This window comes from Vulpes lagopus, chromosome 3, assembly GCF_018345385.1.
Source record: "Vulpes lagopus strain Blue_001 chromosome 3, ASM1834538v1, whole genome shotgun sequence".
Classification (NCBI taxonomy): domain Eukaryota; kingdom Metazoa; phylum Chordata; class Mammalia; order Carnivora; family Canidae; genus Vulpes; species Vulpes lagopus.
The window spans coordinates 164464493-164491887 of record NC_054826.1 but is presented as its reverse complement, the minus strand read 5'-3'; the positions used below and the strand labels follow the sequence as shown (position 1 = coordinate 164491887).

At 40.7% G+C, this 27395-nt stretch overlaps 2 protein-coding genes and 1 non-coding gene across 17 annotated transcripts in view; 1 reads left to right on the top strand and 2 right to left on the bottom strand.

Annotated features, from left to right (window-relative positions):
• SRSF11 (serine and arginine rich splicing factor 11) overlaps window positions 1-27395 on the top strand; it is a 41487-nt gene that overhangs the window by 12608 nt on the left and 1484 nt on the right. For 2 of the 15 annotated variants that reach the window (XM_041748050.1, XM_041748049.1), the window contains exons 1-11: window positions 1201-1569; window positions 7500-7633; window positions 11410-11519; window positions 13534-13626; window positions 14335-14384; window positions 15776-15903; window positions 17700-17781; window positions 21825-21956; window positions 25034-25123; window positions 26910-27053; window positions 27249-27387. In XM_041748050.1, the coding sequence (XP_041603984.1) occupies window positions 1385-1569; window positions 7500-7633; window positions 11410-11519; window positions 13534-13626; window positions 14335-14384; window positions 15776-15903; window positions 17700-17781; window positions 21825-21956; window positions 25034-25123; window positions 26910-27053; window positions 27249-27387 (1287 nt within the window). In that variant the 5' untranslated portion in view covers window positions 1201-1384. The other 13 variants (XM_041748036.1, XM_041748047.1, XM_041748044.1 and 10 more) reach the window with 13 other exon arrangements.
• On the bottom strand, window positions 4576-4679 carry LOC121488506. The gene has a single exon (XR_005987125.1). It is a non-coding gene; the product is annotated as a U6 spliceosomal RNA (small nuclear RNA).
• Window positions 21449-27395, bottom strand: part of ANKRD13C (ankyrin repeat domain 13C) — a 95367-nt gene continuing 89420 nt past the window's right edge. The window contains exon 13 of the mRNA XM_041748032.1: window positions 21449-21913. Coding sequence (XP_041603966.1) covers window positions 21909-21913 — 5 coding nt within the window. The 3' untranslated portion in view covers window positions 21449-21908. The remainder of the gene's footprint in view (window positions 21914-27395) is intronic.

Below are 27395 nucleotides of genomic sequence, written 5' to 3'. Positions count from 1 at the left end.
ACTGAGGGGCAAGTAAAATATTTAACAATTGTCTTAGAATAAATAGCTCTGTCATTAAGGCACGTGTTTAATTCATTATTCATGTGTTTAACACCTTTACTGGACATTTACTACGTGACAGACATTGCGCTTACATCTTAAACTGACCCAGAAAACTCCACCACTTTGGGAGGAGATACATGTCTCTATAATAAGTAGAGGAGTGTGTGTTTTCTGTTGTTGAGCGGAGAAGAGGAAGCTTCTGCTCGCAGAAGTTGTGGCAGGGAGGGAGGGAAGGCCGTGGCCTGCGGAGGATGGTAGGTAGTGAGGGAGGTCAGTAACGATGTGGATAAGGGCACAGTGCAATTAGAGGGCTTTTTTATTGTATTTATTCATGAGAGGCAGGGACACAGGCAGAGGGAGAAGCAGGCTCCCTGTGGGGACCCCGGGGTCACAACCTGGGCGGAGGGTGGATGCTCAACCCCTGAGCCACCCAGGTGCCCCTAAAGTAGAGATTTTTGTCGCGTTTGGGAAACTGCTAGGGTTTGGGTAACATTGGATGAAAACGGGAGTTCAAATAGGCTTGAAAAATTAGACAATTGTTTTTATAGTCAAAGCTTCAGAAGTATTTTAACCAAGAATATGCATGGAGATCAAGTTTTTCCGTAGAAATTTCAGATCATATAGTTGAACATATTTAGATACTGAAAAGTGTGCTTTTAAGAAGTCAGCTTGTGCCCTGACATTTGCTTATTGAGCATTAGTTAAGTATATCAGTAAAAGAAGTGCTTCGTCAAGGTTTCGGTGACCAAGTTTGGTTAGAAACGTAATGTCACCAAAATGTGTGTAAAGACATGACATTTTAGGATAGGAAAATTTTGGTAGCTGCGGTGGAAATTTCCTTAGTCCCTGGACAGATCCCTGGGTGGTCTTGCGTGAAGAAATAAGCAGCATTTCTGATGGCAGCGCTTGCTCGGCGGCGCAGCTTGTGCAGAGGAGCCCGCGCTCCTTGTTCTCAGGACTTGATGCCTCTCGCTCGCTCTGCAGGAGAGCGCGGGGCCGCGGCGGGGGGCGGGGCCGCGGCGGGGGGCGGGGCTGCGGCGGGGGCGGGGCCGCGGCGGGGAGCGCGGCGGCGTGGGGGCGGGGCCGCGGCGGTGACGCGCGCGCACGGCCTTGTGGGGCGCGGGGCGCGCCCGGGCGGTGGTGGCCGGCGAGGTGGGGGCGGCCGTTTGTTTCCTCGCGGTGGCGGGCTCGCGCGCTCCCCCTTCGCGAGCGGCGGCGGGTGGCGAGCGGCGGCGGCGGCGGCGGCGGACGGCCCGAGCCCCGGCGGCGGATCGGCCCCCCCCTCTCACGGTTTGTTGTGTGTTTGATGTGTTAAAGCAGGAGCGCGGCGGCGAGCGGCGCCATGAGCAGCAGCAGCGTCGTGCCCGGCTCGGCGGGCCCGGGCCCCAGCGGCGGGCCGGGCGGCGGCGGCGGCGGCACCGAGGTGATCCAGGTGACCAACGTGTCCCCGAGCGCCAGCTCCGAGCAGATGCGGACCCTCTTCGGCTTCCTGGGCAAGATCGACGAGCTGCGCCTCTTCCCGCCAGAGTGAGTAGCGCTCGGGCCTGGCCGCCGCCTTCCGGGGCCCGGGCCGCGCGGGCCTGCGCTCTCGGGGGCCGGGCCGGGCCGGGCGGGGGGGGGGGAGCGGCACGGGGCTCCGGAGGGCCGGGCCCGCGGGGCGCCGCGCGGTGGCTGCTTTGAACAGAAGCAAGTGTTGGAGCCCTTTGAGGAGCAGCCGCGTCCTCGGTCCCTACGGGGCTCCGGTAGCGACGTCCGTCCGTCCCCGCCCCCCCGCCCCCGGCGCGGGGCCCGAGGGGCTCAGCCCCGAACGGCGGACCCTGCCCTTTACGCGCCTCCGACGAGGGGCTTTACACAACGGTGGATTCTGGAGTTAGCACGGCTCTCTGTGTCTGTTGTGTGGACTCCTGCTCCCTGCACAAGCAGTGGGTGCCTGAATCGCCGGGGAGAGGCGGAGCCGTGAGCAGAGGTGACCAGTACCGGGACCCACGTGCCGAGCAGCGGCGGGCGCGCCGTGCTCGGACCCTCCCCGGGAACCCGGGAACCCGCGTGCTTGTGCTCCGCATTCGTGGTCCCCCGGTAGAAGCTGATCCTCCTGCAGTGCTCAGTACTTTACGTATTTCATCACTTTCTACTGAAAGTATTTTTAGATGATTCCTCCCGTTTTCAGATGACTATGTTGTCTTGAATTTTTAGAGGAATATACATGCAGAAAAGGTTTCAGAGTTCACTGATTTTCAGGAAGTGTAGAATTCTGGGAACAAACGTTTTGTTTTGAACGGAAACTTGACTGCTTTTGGTAAGGAAGAACAAATAGCTTTCATAATAGGAATATACAAAAATACTTGCCGTTATTCCATTTTCTGACAACATGCCCTTTGTTAAGTTTTTGTGAAATTAACAGTGAAAATGCGGAAAATGAGAATGGCACGTGTCATTATTATAATGCTATTATTCAAAATATCTGACATACCGGATTGATTTATGAAATCATTCTTTCCAGCCCAGCAAGTTACAAAGAAAGACTCTTGTTATAGTTCCTGACTTTAAAATGTTTTGTTTTGAAGATGCTCTTCTTAGGATGCATTTGTGAAAAGGTGACACAGGTATAGGCTGTTTCCTGGCTCCTCTTTTACCGAATGAATGACCAGTGTCTTAGAGTCCTGATGGACCAGTCTTGGCTTTTTTGCTTTGTTGTCAAAGGAGTATTTCCATCATAACCGGGGGTGACTGATGTGAATCAGATAACGTGACCTGGGGTGCTGTGCCTTGGGACTCCTTTTCCCGTATTGGGAAGAAGATAAATATTGACACATCTTTGCTCTTTGACTCCTTTATATTTGTTCCCACATATAAATAATTTCTCATCTGACACTGTACAAGGTTACAATATAGTAGATGCTAGTACTACCTCAGTGGCCTTCTGGATTTGAATAGGATGGATGTAGAGTCTTTCTTTTGTTCATTTAACGTGGATTTTTTTTTTTTTTTAATGTAAGTCTTAATTGCTAATCTCACTTGCATGACTTGGAAATGTTCTGGACAATTTCTTTAAGCTTATTACTCTTTTCAGCATTAGCTTGCTGGGGATAACGTGCTGTGGAGTCCTAAATAGTGCTCCAAAAAGGTGCATCATTCCAAAAATATAGTTTTTTACTCATAGAATAAGAGTAAATGGTTCAGAATATTTAAAATTCTAACATAAATATGTTTGCCACTTTTTTTTTATGGGGTGTATGTGTGTTTTGTTTTTCCACCAAAGGCATTCATATTCACTTAGGCCTCCTCACCTAGATGGATGTCTGACATGCTTGCTGCTTTTTGTTATTCAAATGTCACCTAATCAGAGAAACCTTCCCTGATCACCCTGTATGAAAATAAAACACTCCTGCTCCCTCTCTTCCTCCCCCCGTTAAATTTAACTGCCTTGTTTTTCTCTAAAGCACTCCTCACCAACTGTCAGGTTAAGTTTAGCTTCCTCTCCTGAAGTATGTGTCCCCTTAGGTCAGCAACATCACCTATGGAGCATTGTTTAAAGTACATAGAGGACAGCCTTAACCCACACCTACCGAAATGGTGCTTTCCGTTATAAATACCTATGAGGAGGGGGCAGTGGTGATTGTGGGATCTGGGATTACAGGAGACATTTCAGTGTCCACCTCCTCACGAAGGTTTCTCCCTTTGTTTCATTATTGAATCCTTCTCTTTCTTGGTTCTTTTAAGCTGAAAATTGCTGGCCTATAATTTCACCCAGTGATAATGATGTTTTAACAAGAAATAATACTCTCACCCTCTCTTCAGTATGACAGCCCTTAACAGCTATTTGAAAGCCTCTGTCGGCATTCCCCCTCATTTATTCCCTCTCTTATAAAGGAAAGTATTCCCTTTAATTCTAGTTGTTCCTAAAATGCATTTTAGAAATTCAACATTGTGTGAATGTCTAGTCTATGCTAGATGATTTCCTATTTTATCTTAAACCTGTTTTTTTGAACAAGTGAACTGAAATTCGCATACGTTGTTTTGCACTCCCAAATCACTCTACCACCATAGAATCAGAATTCATATTTCCACCCCAGTGTTGTGATTCTCCTTTACTACTTGGTAAAGTATTTCCTTGATTCAGCCAAACAACTTATGAGTGGAATCATTCTTTTGACAGTGAGTATTCTTTCAATGTTTGGTTTTAGTGTATTTCAGATTGGAGAATATAACTGGAGTGTTTATTGGGTAATGATCCCAGTGAAGCATATGTCAGAGTTATGCATTAACTGAAGGTTCACATCAATTATTTAGGTAATTATTTTGGTGGCCAAAAATAGATTATTTTTAATACTGACCGAAAGACTTCATTTTCCGTGAATGCATAGGCAAGTCTACGGAAACCGATGACTTGTTAACAAACTGACATTGATCTCACTCATCCAACTGGAAAACAAAAAAAAATGTTCTTTCACAGCAAAAAAATAAAACCTAATACAGTAAACTTCTAAGGAAGAGTTTTGCGGACATTCTAACTAACTATCTTAGAAAAAAAATAAAAGTATGGTACACATCACAAATTTGAGTCTTATTCTTACAGAGGGCCATGCGAATCTTCTCTATCATTCCAATTTTAGTGTATGTGCTGTGGAACTGAGCACCAAAAATACTTTAATGCTCATAAGTAACTACAGTTGGGTAAGATTATCTTTGAGAACTTTTTATTAAGTGCAACATTTTGCTGTATTTCTTTATAACTGAATAAGAACTCAATGGAGGAGAGGGCTATAAGGTCAACAGAGTCACATTTTCAGGTGAACGTTACCTTTGTCACAGATCTGCCATTTTGAGGGCTTAGGAGATGCCTTTATTAATAATTTTAAGCCCCAAATTCTCCACCCAGAAATGGTTAACACAGTATCACAGTGGGAGTTGAAAGCGTGTCATCAGTGGTCTGAACCAGAAGCTCTCATGCTTTAGTTGGCATAAATATCAACCGTGGATCTTACGAATCAAAGCCCTCCTGTAAAGGGATTCTCAAATTCATTGGGCTTGATGGAAAACAGAAACCTGAATTTTCCATGAGCATCCCAGAAGACTGGGAAACAATCCTTAGAGGACACTTTAATAAAAAGATTGGGAAAAATAGTATACCACTCTTTACCTAAGGGCAAAAGCATCACATAGGGCTGGCTTTGTCCTGTCTTGCTTCTCATCAACTGCCCTACCTCATCTATATTAATTCTTAAACGTAAAAGATGAAAACAAATTTTTAGAACAAAATTCTAGGGTAGAAAAATTGATTTCATGCATCAGTCTGAAAGTGAAATTTACATGCTATCTTATCAGCGTGTGTCTTCTTTTAATAAATTCTGAGACTATATAAGACTGTAACTGAGTCCAAATAGTAATGGTTTTAAACAAGGTTGTTTGAAGCAAGGAGAAATGAATTATCTGCCTTTCTGGGTTGTCTTACGGTGACTCTCTTTTCCTTGGTATTTAATTATTCATGTTTTTACTTCCACACCACTTACGGGTTTGATATAACCAAGTAATAGCTGGAAGTAATAGCAGTAATATTGCCATGACATGAATGGATAGAAAAATTGCGAATCATTTAAATTGCCAAATTAATGGAAATACACTGAACATGTAGGCAGTATTTCCTAATTTTATTTTATAAGGAACTGTTCACTGTATTGATATTTTTTAAAAACTTAATATTAGAGTCATTTTCTTTTTTAGTCAGATGACAAGAGTGTCAAAGAAATGGTAGGGATCATTTTTTCAGAAATGTAAATGTCTATTACTTCCCAAACCATCATGTTAGGTGTTAAAAATGAAGGACAGCATCATTTTAAAGAGCTTTTTAATTTTGTAAAAATGTGGATATGTAAGAAAAGAGAAGTGCAATAGCTAAACCTGCTGAAATGGCATTCTTTCCAATATATGGGTGCAACATTGTTAAATTTTAGACCTGTCGTGCTTCCCATTAAAACAACACTATATCCACATTAAAACAAAACAAAAAAACACTGTATCTTTTCGAAAATATTTGGCAGTAAGCTTCCTTTAATAAGATGGCTTAAACTCCATTTGGATATACAGTATTGTCAACTTTGCTTTGAGCCTAGATTTGGATCACTGATTGGTGTATGGCCAGTGCCTTTCAAGAAACCTATTGAAAGTTCTAATGGGTTTGAGTGCTTGGGCTACGTATGTAATGGCTTCATGTTAGTGCTCAAATTATGAAGAATTTTCTTTGCAACAACACATACCTCTGAAATACCAGGGTAACCAAGTCTGATGTAATTACATTTTTATGTACACATGAAAATTAATTTATTTGGAAGAGCTAGCGATAAGCCCTATTTTAAAACCATTCCAACTTATTGTAAGATTTTTTTTCATTGTTGAGTCTTAAGATGCAGTTGCGTTGTTATAATAACGCAGTTGTTCTTTACCCTGGGTGCATATTAAATTGGTCACAGAGAATTAAAGGAGGAGGAGGCATTCCCTACATCAGAAGATCTTACGTTAATTCACGTAGAGTGAAGAGCCTGGGGCTTCCCCCCCCCCCCCCCGTGGTTCTGATGTCTAGCCGGGGATGATGTGATTATGACTGTTTTAAGCCATTACTTTTCAAACAACTTTTGGTTTGGGGTTAAGGGAGCAATGCTTAACTTTATTTGATCTTTCCCTTTTTTCACAGAGTTTTGTGGCAGAAATTTGAAACACCTTGTATTTTAAAAAGACAAAAATCCTGTTCACTCTTACCCTGCCGTAGGTTGCATTTTAGCACTTGTTTTACCTAAGAAAGCAATTTGCTGGGGGAATTTTGTGTAATGATACCAGGGGGTACTATGTAGCCCCATGTGTGTACACATTTTTTGTTTGTTTTTCTGAAAGCAATCTGAGTAAGACAGCCTTAATTATTTATAATGCCTCGGAGTTATAATATGCTGTAGGTGGAAGAGGACAGCACCTAGTAGGCAGGTCAAGAAAACTCATTGTCAAGTAGGTAGGTGTACTTTCCCGCAATATTTTTTTGTCCCTGAAGTGGAAGTTGTGTTTATTTATTTGTTTATTTATTTATTTATTTTACTCTGAAAAGTTATCAGTAACGAAAAGTTTTCTAAACCAAAATTATTTTACTTGCAATTTAAAATAGCTGGTATTGGTACTATGGGAAAAATGTTGAACTTTGGTGGTCTTCTCAAACTGTGAGATTATAGTTTCAAACTGTTTTTAATGTGATGTACTGTAAATTTAAACAGTGATTGTTTCTGTCCACATGCAGTTTGTGAGTTCAGTGGGCAGTACTTTATTTGAAATTTTTTGAAGTAGTTAAATACATGTGATACGTATTTTTATCTGCCTGTTTTACTTTTGGAATGCAAATGTTTATGAGTCATACGTTTGTGTTCTAGCTGATATTCTTTTTTCTCTTTTTTTTTTTATGTTATTTGTTTATTTTGTAGTGATTCACCTTTGCCAGTATCATCCCGTGTCTGCTTTGTTAAGTTCCATGATCCGGACTCAGCAGTTGTGGCACAGCATCTGACAAACACTGTATTCGTTGACAGAGCTTTGATAGTCGTACCATATGCAGAAGGTTTGTGCTTTGTTTAACTACCTATGAGGGCATCCTATGATGACCATCTACCTCAGTATAGTTCTAGAGTGAGCGTTAGTAGCATGTTAGAAATTTAAGCTATTAACATTTTGAAACCCTTGTTATACTGCAGTCCGTGTTTTTACTTGCAGATTTTTTTAATTCTAAAAATTAGACCTGTTCTTATATTTAACTTTTTGCATTCTTTTAAAACATTTTAAGTTCGTTAAAACCGTATCCCTAATTGTAATTTCTTAAGCTGTATCTACTTAGTTAATTTAATGTTGAGTTTTATGAAAAAGTCCTGAAGGTGAATGGTTCATTCCATGCACATTTAATTTACATAGAAACCTTCAAATAAATGCATGATGTTATTTCTGTTTTGAATAAATGACTAGGTTAGTTTTATGTATGTAGTGCTCCCTCTGACAGATTAACTAAAAAAATATCCCACATTGAATTCCAGTATACCAAGGGTTGCAATGATTTTGGTTTTTATGAAAGTTCAAGATTTCCTGTAGCTTAGGTGCCAGATGGGCACTGGGTAATTTGTTTTTATGCCAGATTTTCTTGTTCATTCTTGCTATATTTTCTAGATATCTCTAAATAATAAATTCTTCTCTCTGTTATTTGTGTGTGTGATTTTTGTAGTGGAGAAGGCAAATGCAAAACTCTTCCAGATGACTGAAAAACAGTGGGTCCTCTGCAGCTACAGGGGATTCTAGACATTAACTAAAGGCCAGCAAGCACTCAAGTCCCCCAAGTGTTTTCCTGGTGTAACCATTTGTTAACTACATTTTCTCTCTTTTTACATTTTAGGCTGTTAAAGTAATTTGACAGAAAAATAATGAGCAGGGTTTTTGGATCTAAAAAAGCCACTGTGACAAGACAGCACTATATTAATTCCATTTTGTAAAATTTTCTGAGACATATTTTATAATTAGTTTGTTCCCAGTGTACTGCGACTTTATTTGCTTTTCGGTAACTATAAATTTTGATCAAAGAAAGCACTGAAATATGATAAAATTACTGGATTTTAAGCTAACTAACGTAATGCTGACCAGAATTTAAATGCTATCCCCTTAAATGAACTGGTCAGTGGAAGCAGAATTTCGATGTTGTTAACTTTAGATGCTATCTCAGAGCTTTGAATACCAGTGTGAACATTTACACCGTGCCGTGTAAAAGTTGTGAAATGTCTAGTCCTTAAAACTTAGAAAAATTGCCTTTGTGGTTTTCTAAGAAATTAAATTGCATTCATAGATGGGTTTATAAGTAAGGCATGCTATGTAATAGTAGTACATCTATCTCCATGATATTAAAGTGTGTGAGCCCTGTTTTAAGGTTTTAAAATATATGTGCTGATAAGCGTTTGAGTTAGTGTGTTTTGATTAAGCAATTTCTTTTATATCAGTGTGCCTGTTGTAGGATAAGACGTATCACCAAGAGAAAATTTACAGAATTCAAACTTAGGATAAGTAAAATACAGTTTTTGAAAAAAAGTTCAAATCATGTGAGTAATGTGCAAAACTTAGACTTTAAATTTAAAGAATTCTTACTGGCTAAGTATCATAGTTCCCGAGTCCTGAACATAATACAGTATATCATATAACTGGCTTTCAAAAGTATTTTTAGACTTGTAGTAACCTTTCTAGATCTGTTCTGAAAATGAAATATTTAGGAGGGTATATAGAATTGCAGAAATATTTAAGTTCCAGAATCTGTTTTTTGGTGTATTTGATTTATTGGTATGGTATGCTGTATTAATGTTACCACCGCTGAATAACTAATGTACTCAATCCCTTTGTCACCATTCACCCTAGTTTTTAGCTCTTAACACTTTGGTGTTGGCTCTTGGTCAGTGTTTTAGAACAATAGACACAAAGTGTACGGTAAGGAATAGTCTTAATTGGTAAAACTGAGATAGCTGGATTTGGAAGGAACTCGTAATAGTAATGGATTTGGGGGTTATTTAGGTTCCTTGGTTAATGTTTGTTTCTTTTGTCTGTTTCTTTTTCTTTCATTTCTACACATTCATGCAGTATTTCATGGTTCTATCAAAGCAGCAGTAAAAAAAATACTCTTGACGCATGAAAATTAACTGGTGAGGGGCCTCATTGCTATTTTTAAATTGTAGTTTTATTTTTAAATAGTCTTTTTTAAATCAGAGGATCAGATGCATGACTTTTTTTTTAATGGATGCAGATCTTCTATCAGGTGTCTCACAATAAATTCAAGAGGATTTTAGTTTGCCAGAAATGTTGCAAATGCACTAATTTGAGTAAGATGTTGATACTTAATATTATCCTCTTGAGACATAATTTTGCATGCAAAATTATCCCATAATCTTTGTAGGTTTGTTAATATTGATGCATTAATGCCCTATATCTAAATGATCTTCTCCCCCCACCCCTCCATAACTCTTGGTATCTAAATTGATGACAGCTCTGACACAAGCAAGATAACAGTGCTGTGTAGTATACATTTGTTTATATTATCGGCACTTCTCAGTATAGGTGGAAGGAACCATTACCTTTATTTAACAGTGGTTTTTCTTTTTTGTTGTTGTGTTTTACAGTTCTTTTCCCTGGTTCAGCCTGAACTATATACCAGGCCCTGCTGAAAATACCACCCAACAGTTTTCTTCTGCAGCTTATCCAGTTTCTCTTAAGTGCCCTGTACATATTGTATGTTTTATGATGAGATGCAGTTTCTTAATATGTATTACAGAAATACTACTGGTATTTGCAAATATGTAGTTTAATTGTATTATTGAACTCTCATTTTGGGGGCTTGGGCACATTAACAGATTAATCCATCTGTATAGGGCTTTTGCTGTTGGATAGAATTTAAATTGTCTACATAAATATTTGTTTAGGGCCCTTAGATTTTATCTGAATACACAGATTAGGCTTTTAAAAACAGACATACATGTTGTTTTTGGCTTTAGGAGTTTGGCTAAGTTAGCTTTTGAACTGAGTTAGCTTTTGAACTGACACTTATGTAGCAGCATTTTTGGTATGGTTAGCATGGCACATGTTGGAACATAAAGCATTTTACTGTACAGGTAAGGAATGTGCCATGTTGTTTTACCTATTCTCTTTCTTTCTTACCCACTTTCACACGCACGTCCTGTGTGTGTATTCAGAGACCTTCAGAAACATTCATATTCATTTTCATGAGTCAGCAAAAGCCCTACGCTTGATTCCAACAGAATATTTCCTTTACATACTTTTCTTCTCTTAATTTTTACAAAATTTGTATGGTAGGTGTAAAAGAAAATCATAGTAACTGTACCATATTATTAACCCCTAAATCAAACTTTTTTTGTCTTGTGTATCTTGATTTTTCTGTGTGCTTTATAGTGAAGCAGCCGACACGAGTCGTTGTTCATAAAACAGCTTTTGAAAGTTGAGAGCACACCCCTGGAGAACCGACTGTGCTTGCTTACGTTTGGTTCATGACTTAAAAATCGAGTACAGGTGATGAAATCTTGGCAGTGTTAACAAAAAAGTAGTGTGTATTGTGCTATTTTTTTTTTACTCTAGAAACTTAACCATTTGTAGAGAAAAAGGAAACAAATTTTCACACATTGAAGTTTCATTCTGACATAAAATTAATGATAAATAATCATAGAAGTCAAGCTTTATATTTTAGCGAACATAAGTACTTTCAACAAACTCAGGTGGTGTATCAGGGAGACATTTTCTGGGTGTTTTTGTGTGTTTTCTGTCTTGCAAAAGAGCGTGTTCTAATGCAAGGATGTTTCTCTGCAGGAGTTATTCCTGATGAGACTAAGGCTTTGTCTCTGTTGGCACCAGCTAATGCAGTGGCAGGTCTTCTGCCCGGTGGTGGACTCCTGCCTACCCCCAACCCACTTACCCAGGTACTCCCAGTTCTGTTGAACTAAAGGGTGGAAAGGAACGCAGGATTGTGGGAAAATCTAAACATACCTGAGCTTTTTTTTTTCAGTGCGGTCATGATTAGAGTTCACAGAGTGATTCCACGTGTGTCTAGTATTGTAAGAGGCTGTCTTAGATATGATCATAAGTACTAAAGGAGACCTCTTGGAAGTTTGCATTTTAAGAGCATTCTGAATATCGTAAATCTGCTATATTTGGTTTGCCGCTAGCTCTCAAAATAACCCATAAGGAACTGTTGTGGGCAGGGCTGGAATCTCATGAGACCTGAGACTTCTCTGGAACATGCTGTTAAAAATAGTATGTTCATTTGGACCCAGAAAGAAAATAAAGGTGAAATTTGGACTTACTGTGTTTTTATTTCCCCACTCAATGCCCTTTGATCTTTTGCTCTTGAGGTTTGAGTTAAGCACATGGCTTGAAATAAAAATGAATTCTTAAAGCAGATTTTTTTTTTTTAACATGGGGAAGGTGACATAAAGTTGAAGAACGTTTTTGCTAGGTAATGCTTCTAATAACCCTGATAGTATACTATAAAAAGCATACTGTTTGAGAACTAAAAAGCTCTTTAAATGTCATGTATTCTCATTCAGAGAGATTAGAACTGATCAGTCGTGGTTTCAGAGATGATAGTGAACAGCAGGCCTCAACCAGCATTTTTTATAACAGCATTACTTTCTGTTTTTCATTTTGCCTTTGTATTTTTCATTAACTGTTATATTTGAACAGTTAACTATTAAGTGAACCATGTAGTACCAGAAAAAGGTTGAAATCAGGAATTCCCATCTTTTTTAGTATAACTTTGTCATTTAAGGCCTCATTTTTTACTTACAGAATGAGGATCTGGATAATTTGTAGATACCTTCAACATACAAAATTGTGTAATAACGAAGGTAGACATTTTTATAGTGACACTACTTGAGTTGTACTCCATAAACAAAATACAGGAAGTTTGGTACCTTTTATTTGCTAGATATTACTAGAAGAGCTTTTAGCACAGTTCTTAGCAAGTTAGACTGCCTCCAAAGCTATAGGACTTTGCATGGTCTGCATCTGTTAACTGAGTAGAATTATGTCAGGCAGGAGACAAAAAGAACATGTGGTGATATGAATAGGGAAAGGCTAATATAAAGAGTTACTAACTAGTAACAGGAGGTAACTTCGCAGAACTCCCAGTGAATACAGTAATCACAGTTAGAGGAAGTACTTGGGATGCTGAGGAAGAAGGAACACAGACGAGGGGGTACCTCTTCCCCCTTTCAGGCTAAGTTTCAGACCACCTTCAAAAGGATGGAAGTACAAAGTCCCCTGGGGTGCCCACAGAACTCGTAGGAAGCTGCCCAAGAGGATGGTACCGATGGTCACTAAAGAAGTGAAGGCCATTGGGCTTCCCACTGTGGTTACTGTTACAACCAGAAAGTGAACATAGGAGCCAGGAAGAAAAACCCCTTCTACAGTGTCCTCCTTCTGCCTCCCCCTACAGATAAAGCTTAACACAGTGCCAGCTGTTGAGGGAGAAATGCTTATAAGGGTTCTGCTTTCATTGTCACAAAACAGGGCAAAGAACAGTGGATTTGGAGCTTAGAAGCAACAAATGTTTATCATTTTTGGCACACAAATATGTAAAATTCTTGTATCTTTTTCTCATTTCTGGTTTTAGGGATAAATATGCTGTCGTGAGTGAAAAATGAAGCTCTAGTATATTGCAGGGGGTAATAGGCAAAGTACAGCCCTTGGGCCAGACCCTCGTTTTTGTTAATTTTGATTGGAACATGACCGTGCCTATTTGCTTATTAATTAGTATTTTCTTTGACTGTTTTCAGGCTGCACTGGCATACATAGCTGAGTAGTTGCAACACAGCCCACATAGCTACAGACTTAAATTAGTTCTTATATGGTCCTTTAAAGGGAAAAACAATGATCCTTCAGTATCAGAAATAGAAGTTAAATTTTAAGTAAATAAAATTTGAAATTTCACAGATTGGCGCTGTTCCATTGGCTGCTTTGGGAGCTCCTACTCTTGATCCTGCCCTTGCTGCACTTGGGCTTCCTGGAGCAAACTTGAACTCTCAGGTATAACTTCATACCCTTCAACTTTGAGCTCATTTTTATAAATAAAGGATTTGTTCCATTAACTGTTAAAGTTTGCATTTCTAGAACGGGAGATAACTGATTACTGTAGTATAGTAATAATTTTTTTATTACTTTATAAAGTTGTTAATGAGAAGTTTAAAAGGTCACTGCATTATTAGCCCCTTAACCATTAAAGAATCTCTTGCTTTATGTAGTTTAGAGTAGTTTCATGGGGAGCCGAGTACATCAGTATGTTTGGAGTCAGTAAACAGTCATGAAAGGTTCATAATTTGTTTTCCTGTTATTTACTCTCTGAGAGGTTTTGTTTTCTCTCATTGTAATTTGGTGAAACTTTTTTCCTGAAGTCCTGACCTTGTGGAAATCTTTTATTATACTGCCGAAGCAGTTGGAGTTTTGTTTACATGTTTCTTGAAACTGAGCTAACAGGCTCGTCAGAAAGTCTCAAAATAAGCAAGAGGTGAACTGTTTTATAAGATTTAGACTTTTCAGCTTCATAATATTTTTACTTGCTAAAGCACTCAGCTTAATATGTGTTTTCACTGGCATTATATTTCCGTTGGTCTTCATGTCCCTAAAATGTTACTTCTGTAAGTTGCCCAGATTATCTTAAGGCATTTCAACATACTGAAAAAATGAAATAGCGATCATTTATGTTTTCTCACCGTTGCTATATTTTTGTTTTTGCAGTCTCTTGCCGCAGATCAGTTGCTGAAGCTAATGAGTACTGTTGACCCCAAGTAAGGATTTTTTTCTGTGTTTACAGTGGTGTTACGGATATATAGTATGTGAATGGTGAAGATATTAGATAGTTAAAAGTTCTTTCAAATTATACAATACAGAATTTGTTTTCTAGAAACAAGGAGCAAAATTCAGAGAGGTAAGCCCATTTATAAAGGGTTTTGTTTTAGTGTAAGTTGAATCTTTCTGAACAGTTGTAAACACCTTCTGCCAGGATGACAGGAAAAGAGCTAAGTGTTACCCTTAGTTAATTCACTTGAAAAATGTATACATACAAAGTACCTACTAGAAGTCTGTACCTTCATAGCATTTTTACTCTAGTCAGAAAGGGAGACATATTCAAATACAGTAAAGTATCTGTGTCCAGCAAGAAGTCCACAGATGCTGTGGGAACTTACGACAAGGAGACCTTCAGGTTAAGATGGGAGAGGCGGAGCCTGGGAGTCAGGGAGACAAGTGAAGGAAACACTATCCCAGAGCAGAAAACTAGCACATGTCACATAATACCAACGTCTGTTTTTAGGTGCTTTGAAGAGTTCTCTGTGTGCCGTTAACAGTCAGGTTCTGTAGTTGATAATGTAACCAAAGTCCTGAGATGTTTCACTTGATAATTTTTTGATATATTAAAATTGAACTTAATGTTTTTCCTGCTTGGTAAAATCCACGATAAATCAGTGGGAGAGCATGGGGGGAAGGAGAACAGAATCATTTCACTATAGTAGTTTAGTTCCTTTTTTCTTAAAAATTACCTGGTAAAATCTTAGCGTGTACTTACCGACCAGCATATAACACCAGCACAGTTGAAATTCCCTCTGTACCCATTTTTGTTTCCATTGCCCTTTCTCCCATAAATAATAAACTGTCCTACAGTCGTCTGTAATTTTTTCACAGACGTATAAATCCTTAAAAGGGTCATCTTTCCAGTCAGCAATTTCATGAGTAACTTTGGTGTGCCATCGGCCTCTGCCTCGTTATCTGTCCATCTGGCCTTATAAGTAATACTCTTGCCCAGCAAAATTATGCTGTTCTAGAAAGTTTATAAATTATATGAAGGAAGGTTCTGTCAATCAAAAATCTTTGGCATCTGTATGTTCACAGGTACTGGCATTTCTCACCCTGTGTTAATGGAAAGTTAATGGATGTTCAGCAAAATTAAATAAGTACTTTCTCTTATTCCAGGTGTCTCTGGGTCTTTAAAATGCAGATGCCATTGTAAATATTGGAAAGGATCCTATACTGTACATACCTTTACCTAAACTAACATGCAATCCTCCCCTTTTTCAAGTAGTATCTTACTAAGATGATGGTATATGAAACATTTACATATTTATTTGTAATACTGTTGTGTGTTTTAAAATACTTCAGATCTCAGTTCTTGGTTCTATTTCAGGTTGAATCATGTAGCTGCTGGTCTTGTCTCACCAAGTCTGAAATCAGATACCTCTAGTAAAGAAATAGAGGAAGCCATGAAGAGAGTACGAGAAGCACAGTCCCTAATTTCTGCTGCTATAGAACCAGGTAAAATATGTTAGGTGGTTGTGTTGAATCTTAAACCATATGATTGTTGGTGAAAATGATGGTTGCTTAAGTTTGGGAATAATGTTGAGTAATACTGTAGTCATTTTTTAATTTTCTAAATTGTGATAAAAGATGACGTAGTAGAGTGATCTCTCCTGGGTGAGGGTAGGGGATATGTCACCCTGACATTTGAAAATATCTGGAGGTACGTAATTGTTAGGCTGTACCAAGTGCATCTCCAGTGGGAGAGGAGCAGGATGTAGCTGAACATCCTACGATGTACAGGACAGACACCCTACCCCATCCCTCAAAGAGTATTGTGTTCCTGAATCCTAGAGCCTGGATTTATGTTGGCATCTGTTGGGATAGCCTCCTTGATTTTAGTCTTTTATTTGACCTAGAGAACTTTCTAAAAATGCTTCTGTTAATGACATTTGTTTAAAGAAAAGCAAATACCTAAAAATATAATACCTTATTTTTCACAGATTGTCTTTCTGAGATGAAATGATTATCCTACCGTCTGCCCTATATAGATTGAATGTTTCATCCTGGATTATTTTTCCCCCCATTAAATAACGTTTTACTGATTTTTCACTCGTATTTCTTAATAAATGGCAAGGTTTTAGATATATATCGTTTTAGGAAGATGATTGTAAGTGTAATGTTGGATAAATTAATACCAAGTGCTTTATATCAGTTATTAAATCATCAGAATCAGTGAGTCCAAGGCCACAAGGCAAGCAAGCAGTAGGAGCTTTAGATGGACGGCTGGATATATGTGACACCAAAGTAGGACACCATGCTGCAACTCTCTGTTCTTATTGAAAACTCAGCTAGTAATTGGAATTACTAAAAGTGATTTACTTATAACTCTGAAGATTTTTGTTATTAATACTGACATTTGCAATAAATTATATTAATAAAATGATCTAAGTGTGAAAGAAAAACTCAATCTCGCTTTGATTATAGACCATGTATGGAGAATGCAGTGGCTTTAAGTCTCAAGTTAAGGGAATTGTTTCTATGTTGTTTAAAAACTAGGAAATGGGAGTCAACTCATCTAGGTCTGTCTCCTTCTAAACTTATACATTGAAAACTGGAGAGGTAGAGTAGGTGCTCAGATTAAGAAAGAGAGCTGAGCTTACTAAAACCCAGTTCTGTCATAGAGTAGTATAGTGCGAAGAGTGAATGAGTCCTGACGTTCTGGAGAATTGAAGGATAAATATTGAGCCTGTGTATTAACCACTTTAACATAAATATACAGGAATTTCCTTAGCAGAGGAGCATAGACCTAGGTGGTAAAGAAGGAACATGTTAATGGAGCAAGAATTTAAAAATACCTGTATTTCTGGTTATTTTAAATCTATTAAATATATTTATCTTACAGTTAAGTGCTGGTTGGAGAGAGGTTATTAATACATAACAGATGAAAGTAAAGTTGTAGTCTGGGTGAATTATATTTAGGAAAGTAGAACCTGGGAATGGAAAAAGGGACTCTCATTTAGAAACCTATAAAGAATGAGGATAATCCTTTTCATTAGATTGTTTATGGATAATACATCACGGCCTTCCGAGTCTGATACAAATGAAATAGTCAAAGGGACCTTTGGCTAGCTGAAAATCAGAAGTCTCATTTGGACCTACTGAACGCCTAGAAAAAAGGATCACATAACATTTAAGGATGATATATATAAAATCTGAAAATTAAGATAATAATTTCTTAGAATAACTCCCAAATGGGCACAATCTTTCTATCTGATGACTTCTAAGTCCAGATTCCTTTCTTTTAAATCCAGATAAGAAAGAAGAAAAACGAAGGCACTCGAGGTCAAGATCACGTTCTAGGAGGAGGAGGACCCCTTCATCTTCTAGGCACAGGTTAGATTGGTTGTTGTTGGTAGTTAATTATACCTTAGACAAAGATAATTTCTATATTTCACATCCTTCTTAATTTGCTACCTGTTAATCTACTTAGCTCTACTTGGCTAAAGTGTGTTTTAGTAACTGCTGCCGTTAGCAGAGGTTAGTGTGTGGGTTCCCATATGTATACATGGAGAAAGGGGATGGCCTGAACAGACAAGACAGTTGGCACTTTAAAGCTCCAAAATCCAAGGATGGGAAGAAGGCACTGGGACTAGAGCGCTAAAATGAGTTAGCAAAAATTTAATTTTCTCTTGAAACTTCAGATTTTATCATCGGCAACAAGTTTATTTTTCTTGCGATGATAGGCTTCATGCATTTTTTTCAAGGAAATGTCTGCCGGTACCTTAGTCTGCACAGCCAGTTTGTCGTACTTGTTCTTCCCAGTAAATGTGTTCTTTCACTTTTCACATGGGAAAAGCAGTTAGTTAAATTCACAACTCACACAATTGTGTTCCTTAATAACAACAGCCATTGAGCTTTAATTTGAGAAGTGATTTATGCATTCATTGTACAGAGTGTTGCTTAAGGGACTAGATTTAATGTTTACTACTTAGTAGTACTGTGTTAATAGTATTCAAAGAACCAGATTTAAGAAAATGGTTTATATTGCTTCATCAAAGACCTCTTTAGTGAAAATGGCTTTTTTTTCTTTTTTTCTTTTTTCTTTTACTGCAAGGGCATACTCCAATTGCCAGTGAAGAATGCAGCGACTGCTAGGGCAATTCAGTTGCTGCTGCCTTGATTTGTGCTAAGAAGATGCTATCCCTTTGACACCACCATTGCTTTTGCACCATTCAAATGTCAACATGGTGAAAAGGGCAGATATCTTGTTTTTTTTTTTTTAAAGTGATTTTGACCTATGGACCTCATGACAGTGTCAAGTCATTTCATAGACTCCTACAAGGCTATGCATTAGTCCACTTGGCTGCTATAATAGAATACCATAGATTGGGTAGCTTACGGACAAGAGAAGTTATTTTTTTCATGTCTGGAGACTGGGAAGTCCAAGATCAAGGTCTTGGCAAAATAAGTGTTTAGTTGAGGACCTTTGTTAATAAGACTTTTCACTTTGTCCTCACAGGGAATGGATGAGGGGTTTAGATCTCTTTCGTAAGGTCATTAATCCCATGAAAGCTGCAGTCTCATGACCTAATTACCTCCCAAAGGTCCCACCTCAGTATCATCCTATAAGAATTTTGGAAGGGACACAAAATTCAGTCTATAGCAGAATGTTACAGGGTTGTCCTCTATTTTTCTTTTTTTTCCTACTTCCCATCTTTCCCCAGCATCTCATTCCTAAAGATATCTTTCAAAAAAACCAAGTCTGGATCATGTTAATCTTTGAGGAGCGCCCTTATTGGCCTTAAGAACGTGGTAAATAAAACCTGAGAATGGCATTCAGGTTTCTGTACTATTCAGCCCGGTTTATCTTTCCACGCTTGTTCATTTGCCACTCCAAAATAATTAACTACAGTACTTTTTGCCTAAATATACATTTCCGTACCCCTCCGTGTTTTTGCTCATAATATTCCCTTCTGCCTAACGCTCTTTGCCACATCTTCATCTGCACCCGAGGAACTCCAGTTTAAACAAAAAGGAGAAAGCAAACACTCAGGATCAGCTAAAATTTTACTCTTTATGTGAAATAATTGGTACTACTAATTATCCTAATTTTTCAAGACTATGCTCTTAGGTTTAACACTCTGCCTGACATGGGACTCGATCCAGGGTCTCCAGGATCACGCCCTGGGCTGCAGGCGGCGCTAACCCGCTGCGCCACTGGGGCTGCCCTATGAGCAGTATTATCGTAAGCATCTTGGCTTGTAAAATGACGTACTTTCAACAAACTTTTTAATATGCTAATTTCATATATTTCTCTGATTTTTCTAAGAACTACTGTAAGCTAGTAAGTGTGTTAAAGTAGTTCTGCAGCACATTACTCTTAAAAGAATAACTTTCAGGACCTTATGTTGAACAGATGGATGCGGTACCTCTGCTTATTAGGTATTTGAAACTATTTTACATTATTAATTATTTAGGAAGACATTCTAAGAATGTGCTTATGATTTGTAGTTTCTGTATCTGTTTTTTATATATACGTTAAAGGTAGGAAAAATGAATTACTCCGTTTATTTAAAATGATTGTCAGTTTAAGGTTTTCTTAAAGCCAAAAATCCTCAAAAGATGAGTAATACTTCATTCTGATAACATCAATTTTTTATTTTCCAATATCTTTCTAATTTTTAAGAAGAAATTGATGATTTTGGTATTTTAGAGTCAATATCACCCAAAATAATACTGGTAAAATTTTTAATAATTTTTTAATATTTAATTTAATAAAATTTTTAATAATAACCAGTAAAATAATACTGGTAAAATCAGGCACTATAGTAATTACTCAAAAGTATAGTGTTGAATAAGACAAATTTACTGCCCATTTTTATGAAGCTTACTGAACAGTAGGTAAGCATTACATGAACAATTTCTAGGCTATAGACATGTTATTGAGAAGGGATTGTTTTAGTAGTTTCCAAATATGGTCAAAAATAGATGATTAAAATGGAAGTTTATTCAGGAAGACCTTAGTGATGAGTTTTGAAACAGCGATTTTTAGAGGAGGAGGCAACAGCAGACGTTATTAGGACGTTAGCAAGAGGAAAGAAGGGCACCTACACTAAGACACTGAGATGAACTTTTAAATTTCATTTTAAGTAACAAATACTTTAATAATATAGATGATACTGTTTTTGTTTGTGGAAGTAATAGTCTCAAGGAATGCTCTCCACTTGCTGGCTTGCAACTGAGATTTGAATATAGATCTTTATCATTTTTAAAGTGTCTGTTCTCTGAGCATCTTGAAAGAGTGAATGAAAAGTTTTAGGCTATAATAGAAGCATGTTCAATGGTCCCTAGAAGTTAAATGATAAAAGTCTTAAGCAAAGGATGCAATTTTTTAAAATTATTCTTAAAAGAGAATAAAACAAAAGGATTAGTGACAACATCATAATGTTAATTGTGCTTCTGAAGCCCTGGAAGAGAACGTGTACAGGATTGAGGAAACAGGGAGAGGGCGCAGAGAAGCGCTTCTGTTATGTGACAGGAAAGAGGTGATGATGTAGAGGCAGTGACAGTTTTGAAGGGAAATGAGAGTAAAAGCAGCAGTTTGTGCTGAGTTGTATAGATCTATATCGGGCTCCATTGCTTGGCTTTCTCTCAAATTATAAATCAGAGAAGTGAAATAGTATTTCAGAGAACAACTAGAAATTGTAGAAGGCAACAACACACTAAGTGGTTTCCTTTATAGAATGGGAATAATATGCCTTATTATGGTTTATTATGTCAGTACTTATGCTGAGAATAATTTAAAGCATGTAGTAAGCACACATAAGTGTTGGGTATTGATAAATAGACTTAACTTGCAGTAGTGAGGAATCCCATAATGCACATGCTAAAATATTCTATGTAGTTGTGGAAGATGCTGCTAATGAATCAGATACTTTTTATTTTCCTTCTTCTCTAGCACGATTTTCAGGTTCAGAGTTGTAATGTCAGAGGCATAGGACTCTTGACAGGTTGAGTAAAAAGATTAAAAGGTGAGAAATTCCAGGTGTTAAGTATTCATTTCTAGGGTATCAAAGATGTTTTAGGGGCCCCTTGGTGGTGCCTCAGTCAGTCGAACATCCGAATCTTGGTTTTGGCTCGCTCAGGTCACGATCTCAGGGTTCTGGGATTAAGCCTTGCCATCTGGCTGCGGGATCCGCTTGAGATTCCGCCCCCTGCCACCCCCACCCCCCACCCCTCCAGTCACTCCAAGATACGAAAATCTTAAGATAAAAAGTTTTATTTATGGACTAAATAATACCAGCAGCCGATTGAAATTTACCCCCATTTATTGATGGGTAACCCATATATCTGAATCATTTGATGCTAGTGAGCCAGTCACAAACCTAGCCTTTCTACCTTTATTAATGTGTATTGGCTTTCTTTTGCATGATTAGGCGGTCAAGAAGCAGATCAAGAAGGAGATCACATTCTAAGTCAAGGAGTCGGCGACGATCCAAAAGTCCAAGGCGGAGAAGATCTCATTCTAGAGAGAGAGGTAGAAGGTCAAGGAGCACATCAAAAACCAGGTACGGTGGACCATTGACATTAGTTGAGAAGACAGATTTGAGAGTTCCCAAGATCCTAAATACGGGCTACTTACTGACAAAAGAGTTGATGAAAGGACTTAGGGTTAGATTGGATAAAGGAACTATTTAAAATTTGTAAACTTGAGATTTCTCCTTATAGCTGAAAACCTACATAAGATTTCTTTGTAGTAAAAATTTTTACTTGACCTACTACCTTCTTTCATTTCCTTCTTTCCACTCAACCCTGCTAAGGCTATAGTGCTACCACCATTCCTCCTGATATGCTGGAAAGTTTATGGCAGACAACTATGCCTTAATTCACCTTTAAAAAATCCCGTTATTGGCACTTTATAAACATTAAGCATTGCTAGATGGTAAACACTGAGCCGTGTTTAAGACAGTCTCCTTATCTCGTGATTGGAATGAGTTAGAAGGTTAAAGTTGAGGATTCATTAAACAGTCATCATACCTTAACATTTTATTTTGACTTAAACATGCATTCTTTCAGCAGTGGTCTTTCATATAGGGCCAAACCCTTTTAAGATAATAGGCAGTCCGTCGTCTTCTTTTTTTTTCAAAGATTTTTCATTTATTCCTGAGAGACACAGAGAGAGGCAGAGACGCAGGCAGGGGGAGAAGCAGGCTCCTTGCAGGGAGCCCGATGCGGAACTTGATCCCAGGACCCTGGGGTCACGCCCTGAGCTGAAGGCAGACGCTCAACCGCTGAGCCACCCAGGGGTCCCAATTAATATGTAGTCTTTTTGTTGTTGTTTTAAAATTTTATTTATTTATTCATGAAAAGAGCGAGAGAGAGGCAGAGACATAGGCAGAGGGAGAAGCCGGCTCACCTCAGGGAGCCCGACATGGGACTCGATCCTGGGACCCCGAGGACACGCCCTGGGTGGAAGGCAGGCGCCAAACCGCTGAGCCACCCAGGGATCCCTAATATGTAGTCTTGAGTAACATTTGCCATGTCATTGTATTTTCACTTGAACAACCTTCACAGTGGCAAGAGAACTATCACTTTTAAAAAGTGCTTAGTGGGCAGCCCGGGTAGCTCAGGGGTTTAGCGTCTGCCTTCAGCCCGGGGCATGATCCTGGAGACCCGGGATCGAGTCCCACATCAGGCTTCCTGCAGGGAGCCTGCTTCTCCCTCTGCCTGTGTCTCTGCCTCTCTGTCTCTGTGTCTCTATGAATAAATAAAATAGATTTAAAAAATAAATTTTAAAAAAGGGCTTAGGCTTTTATTATTTTTTTCACATTTATAGTTGTCGCACACGTATAATTGCACAATGCTAGTGTTTTTTTAGCAACTGTTTGTTTCTAAAATATATGCCTAATTTTCTAGAAGCGACTTTTTATACTGTCTATTGTCCGTTTATATATTTAATTATGTAATTAAAAATAATCAGAGTCCAAAAAAGTTTTTCTTGGTGAGCATGTAAGTCAACTGGGAACAAAGTTTTGGGGGTAGCTCTGCTGAGTATTCAGCTGTGAGGAGGCTTTTAGTTATTATATTTTACAGAGTGGGTTCTCTTAATCCAATTGATTAAGCAAAGCTGAATAATGAAATGTGTATCATACAAAGAGGAGTTGGGCATGCTTTCCCTCAAGGGCCTTTTTTTATACGAGTGGGATCAAGGTAATTACCAAGGAAGGCTCCTTGTTAGTAGTTTGGGAAGATGATTGAGAAGTGCCTGGTGGTTGCGTTGACGGGGTTGACTGCACTTCGGAGCGTGGCTGCAGGCAGAGGATGTTGTTTACAGAGTTGGCCTAAGTACCTGGAATGGCAGGGTAGCGAGTAGCACCGGGGAAACTAGATGAGATCGAAGAGGTGTTGGGGGACAGGTGACAAACCGGAGGCTGTGGTGTTGCCCCTGTGGAGTTTGTACCTGCCCCAGGAGGCAGTGGGAACAGACGGAAAAGTTACAGGATTGGGGGTTACTGCTTTCAAATGTGTACTTTGAAAAGATTTCTGATAGAGGATCAGTTTGGGGAAACATGAGGGAGTCTCCTTAAGGGCGACTCACAGTAACTAGAAATTAAAGAATTGGAACGAGGAGGGGGTAAGTCATGGAAGCAGGGTGACCAAAGAGGGGAAGGGCTTAGAAAAACAAGAGGAATGAGGGATACTGGGGGGCCCAGGTGGCTCAGCAGTTGAACATCTGCCTTTGGCCCTGGGTGTGACCCCGGGGTCCTGGGATCGAGTCCCACCTTGGGCTCCCTGCATGGAGCCTGCTTCTCCCTCTGCCTGGGTCTCTGTCCCCCCCCCGCCGCCGCCCCTTGCGAATCAATAAATACAATCTTTAAAAAAGAGAAGGAATGGAGGGATACTTCCAATCTCTGCCGTTACAGTCGAAGATAGGTATAGGTGTGGGTGAAGGACTTCCCATTCAACAAATATGTTGATTACCTTTACCCAGGATCTTGGGGGGAAGGGTAATCTAGGGGAAATGCTCCAGGAAATAAAAGTAAATGTACAAGAATATGTGAAAGATTGAGAACGAGGTATGTGTGGGAACAGCCCAGTGTGATGGGGTATTTTTCTGATAGCTTTGGAGAGCCCAGAACGTGTAGCAGGAGCAGGAGAAAGTAGAAGGTGGGCGTGGTCCATGGTGTAAAGGTCAGCAGCCCCGCGGGGTATGTGCTTGGGAAGAATATTGGTAACTGATTAGACGTGGCGGCACTTTGTGGGTTTGGGCCTGAGAGTAGCGGACGCAGGGCCGTGTGAGTGGGGAAGCTGGTGACCAGCTGGGAGGAGAGGGGCCGATGAGGAGCCTGGAGATCGTTGTGAAAACTGTTGGTGTCTGTTGCCAGCGTACCAGGAAATTGGACAACATCCTGTATTATTTTTTCACCGCATAGTCTGTTTTGCTCTATTGGAGAGAAGTTTATGTGGAACAGCAGGAAGTGGAATTTGTCTCTAAGTTATTTCCCACTGATCTGCCCACTTCAGCTCGTTTCTGTAAGGAGGTGTCATTCTTCTGTTAAGAGTGGCAGCGGAGCTCGTTGTGCCCGTGTTATTTGCAGCGCTGTGTTAATTTAATGCGTTCGTTAAAATTGTGTTTGTTTATTAGAGACAAAAAGAAAGAAGACAAAGAAAAGAAACGTTCCAAAACACCACCAAAAAGTTACAGCACAGCCAGACGTTCCAGAAGTGCAAGCAGGTGAGGGGGTGGCATTGTGTTCTCGGCACCTTTTATAACTTGCGCAAGAATATCCGTGGGCCGTGGGCATGAAATGGTTTCCAGTTCGTAGGTGCATACGTCAGTGTCGACGTTCTTTACAGGCCATTTGTGAAGAATAATGCGAAGGGTTTTTACTCCGTGTTTTCCAGCGTTCTATTTGAAATGACATGGAATTCAACAGAGGTCAGGTTCTAGGTTTGCCAAATACATGGCACATCCTGATTCGGTCTGTCTGTGACGTTTTAATGACTGAGGATACGCTCAAGTGCTACATTAACTTCATTACGTCATGTTTAAAATATCCACGTGCAGACACCAGTTTATTGATAAAATGAGAGGCCTTGTATGTAAGTTCCGATCTAGGTCCTTTATTTTGCCACAGTGAAAAATTCGGTGTTGCAGCTTCACTGCACAGAACCTGTATTTTTCACTCCTGAGGTGGTTCCGACGCCTGTAGGAAGCGTCACCTGCTTCCATCGTCTCCACACCCGCTTGCACTGTCACGCTGCCGGGCTGTGTTGTGGTATCTTGATTGTGCAGATTCACTGGGAGGCTCAGGCTCTATAAAAAACAGCTCAGTGGATGAAAGACCTACATATAAAAGTCAAACAAACTTTCGAGAAGAAAACATAGAATCAACTCTTACGGCATTGCATTTGGTAGTGGTTTCCTCGATGGCAATGAAAGAGAGAGAAAAATTGGAAATCATCGCTCCTACAGGCGTGTGTGTCAGAGAACACGATCGAGAAAGTCAGGACGGCCCAGAGTGCTAGGAGGTGCTTGCAAGTCGTAGAGAAACTAGTAAGGCCCTTGTTACCTAGGACGTGCGAAGGATTCTAGGCGTAACCAACTGCCAGTGGGTCGTGAGAGGCTGAGGGCAGAGCAGATCAGAAGCACCGCGCGTCGTGCTGTTTCTTTCGATGTTTTTTAAAAAGATGATAACCAGTGGTTGGGGAGGATGTGAAGACACTGGAACTCTGTGCGTTGCTGGTAGAAACGTAAAATGGGGCAGATGCTTTGCGAAACATTTGGCCATTCCTTAAAACGTCCGGATTTCTTGACAACAGTAGTTCCCTCCGGGGGTGTAAAGCGCCATGGCCACACAGACACGTCTTCGCAAGTGTCCTAGCAGCCTGCGCCGGCAGCCCAGGAGTCCGCCTGCGTGTCCTCTAACTCTGGTCAACAGGGGTCCGGGCCTCCGAGGAGGACCGTTCAGCGGTTCACAGAGGGAAGGTGTCCCCTAGAGGCTCTGGGGCAGCACGCGGGACAGCCGCCTGTCCCCGGCCGCGTGGTGCCCACCCCGTTGGCAGGAAGTGTCCGTGAAGTGTCCACAAGGGGCAGGTCGAGGCGGCGGCTAGATGGTGGCCGAGGAGCGGGGCTAAGGGCGGGGGCACGGGGGCCTCGGAGGCGTCCTCCCTGGACCACAGTGCGGCCTGGGCATGGCCTCGCCTCCGGCCTCCCCAGAGGCGCGAACCCCGCTCCGCCTGGGTTACCCTGGGGGGCGGTTGTGCGGGTTCAGGGCCGCAGGGACCGTGTGACGAAGCCTGAGAGCTGGGGGCCTGGGGGGTCACGGGGCGAAGGGTGAGGAGGAGCCTGAGCAGGCGTGTGGAGTCAGGTGTCCCTCTGTGCCTCTGCTCGGTGGTGGTCCCCCTGCGGGTCCCTGAGTCGCGGAGGCAGCGCCCGAAGCAGGAGGGGCCGCGTGGGCGGGGGGGGGGGGGGGCACGGAGGAACAGCGCCTTCCAGAACCGAGCTGCCGCCGCAGGAGCAGGCACGGGGCCGCGTGTAAGCGTGGTTGGTGCGTCTGTGCTTCTAGAGAGAGACGGCGGCGGCGGAGTCGCAGTGGCACCCGGTCTCCCAAAAAGCCTCGGTCGCCTAAAAGAAAGCTGTCGCGTTCGCCGTCCCCTCGGAGGTAAGGATGTCGGTGCTGGGGCCCCGGGTCTGTCGTCGTCGTCGCCCCCCCTCCCCCCTGCGCTCTCAACCCCTCTCCCCTTGGTCTTCCTGTGGCTCGGTGCCCTGTGCCCTGACCCAGGCTGTGCGGCCGCACTCGCGGAACTAAGCGGTGTGTAGAGCACATCGGTTTGAGGCTGTGTCCCTGTCCCCCTAGACATAAAAAGGAGAAGAAGAAAGATAAAGACAAAGAGAGAAGCAGAGATGAACGGGAACGATCAACAAGCAAGAAGAAGAAAAGTAAAGACAAGGAGAAGGACCGGGAACGAAAGTCGGAGAGCGACAAAGACGTCAAAGTAGGTTT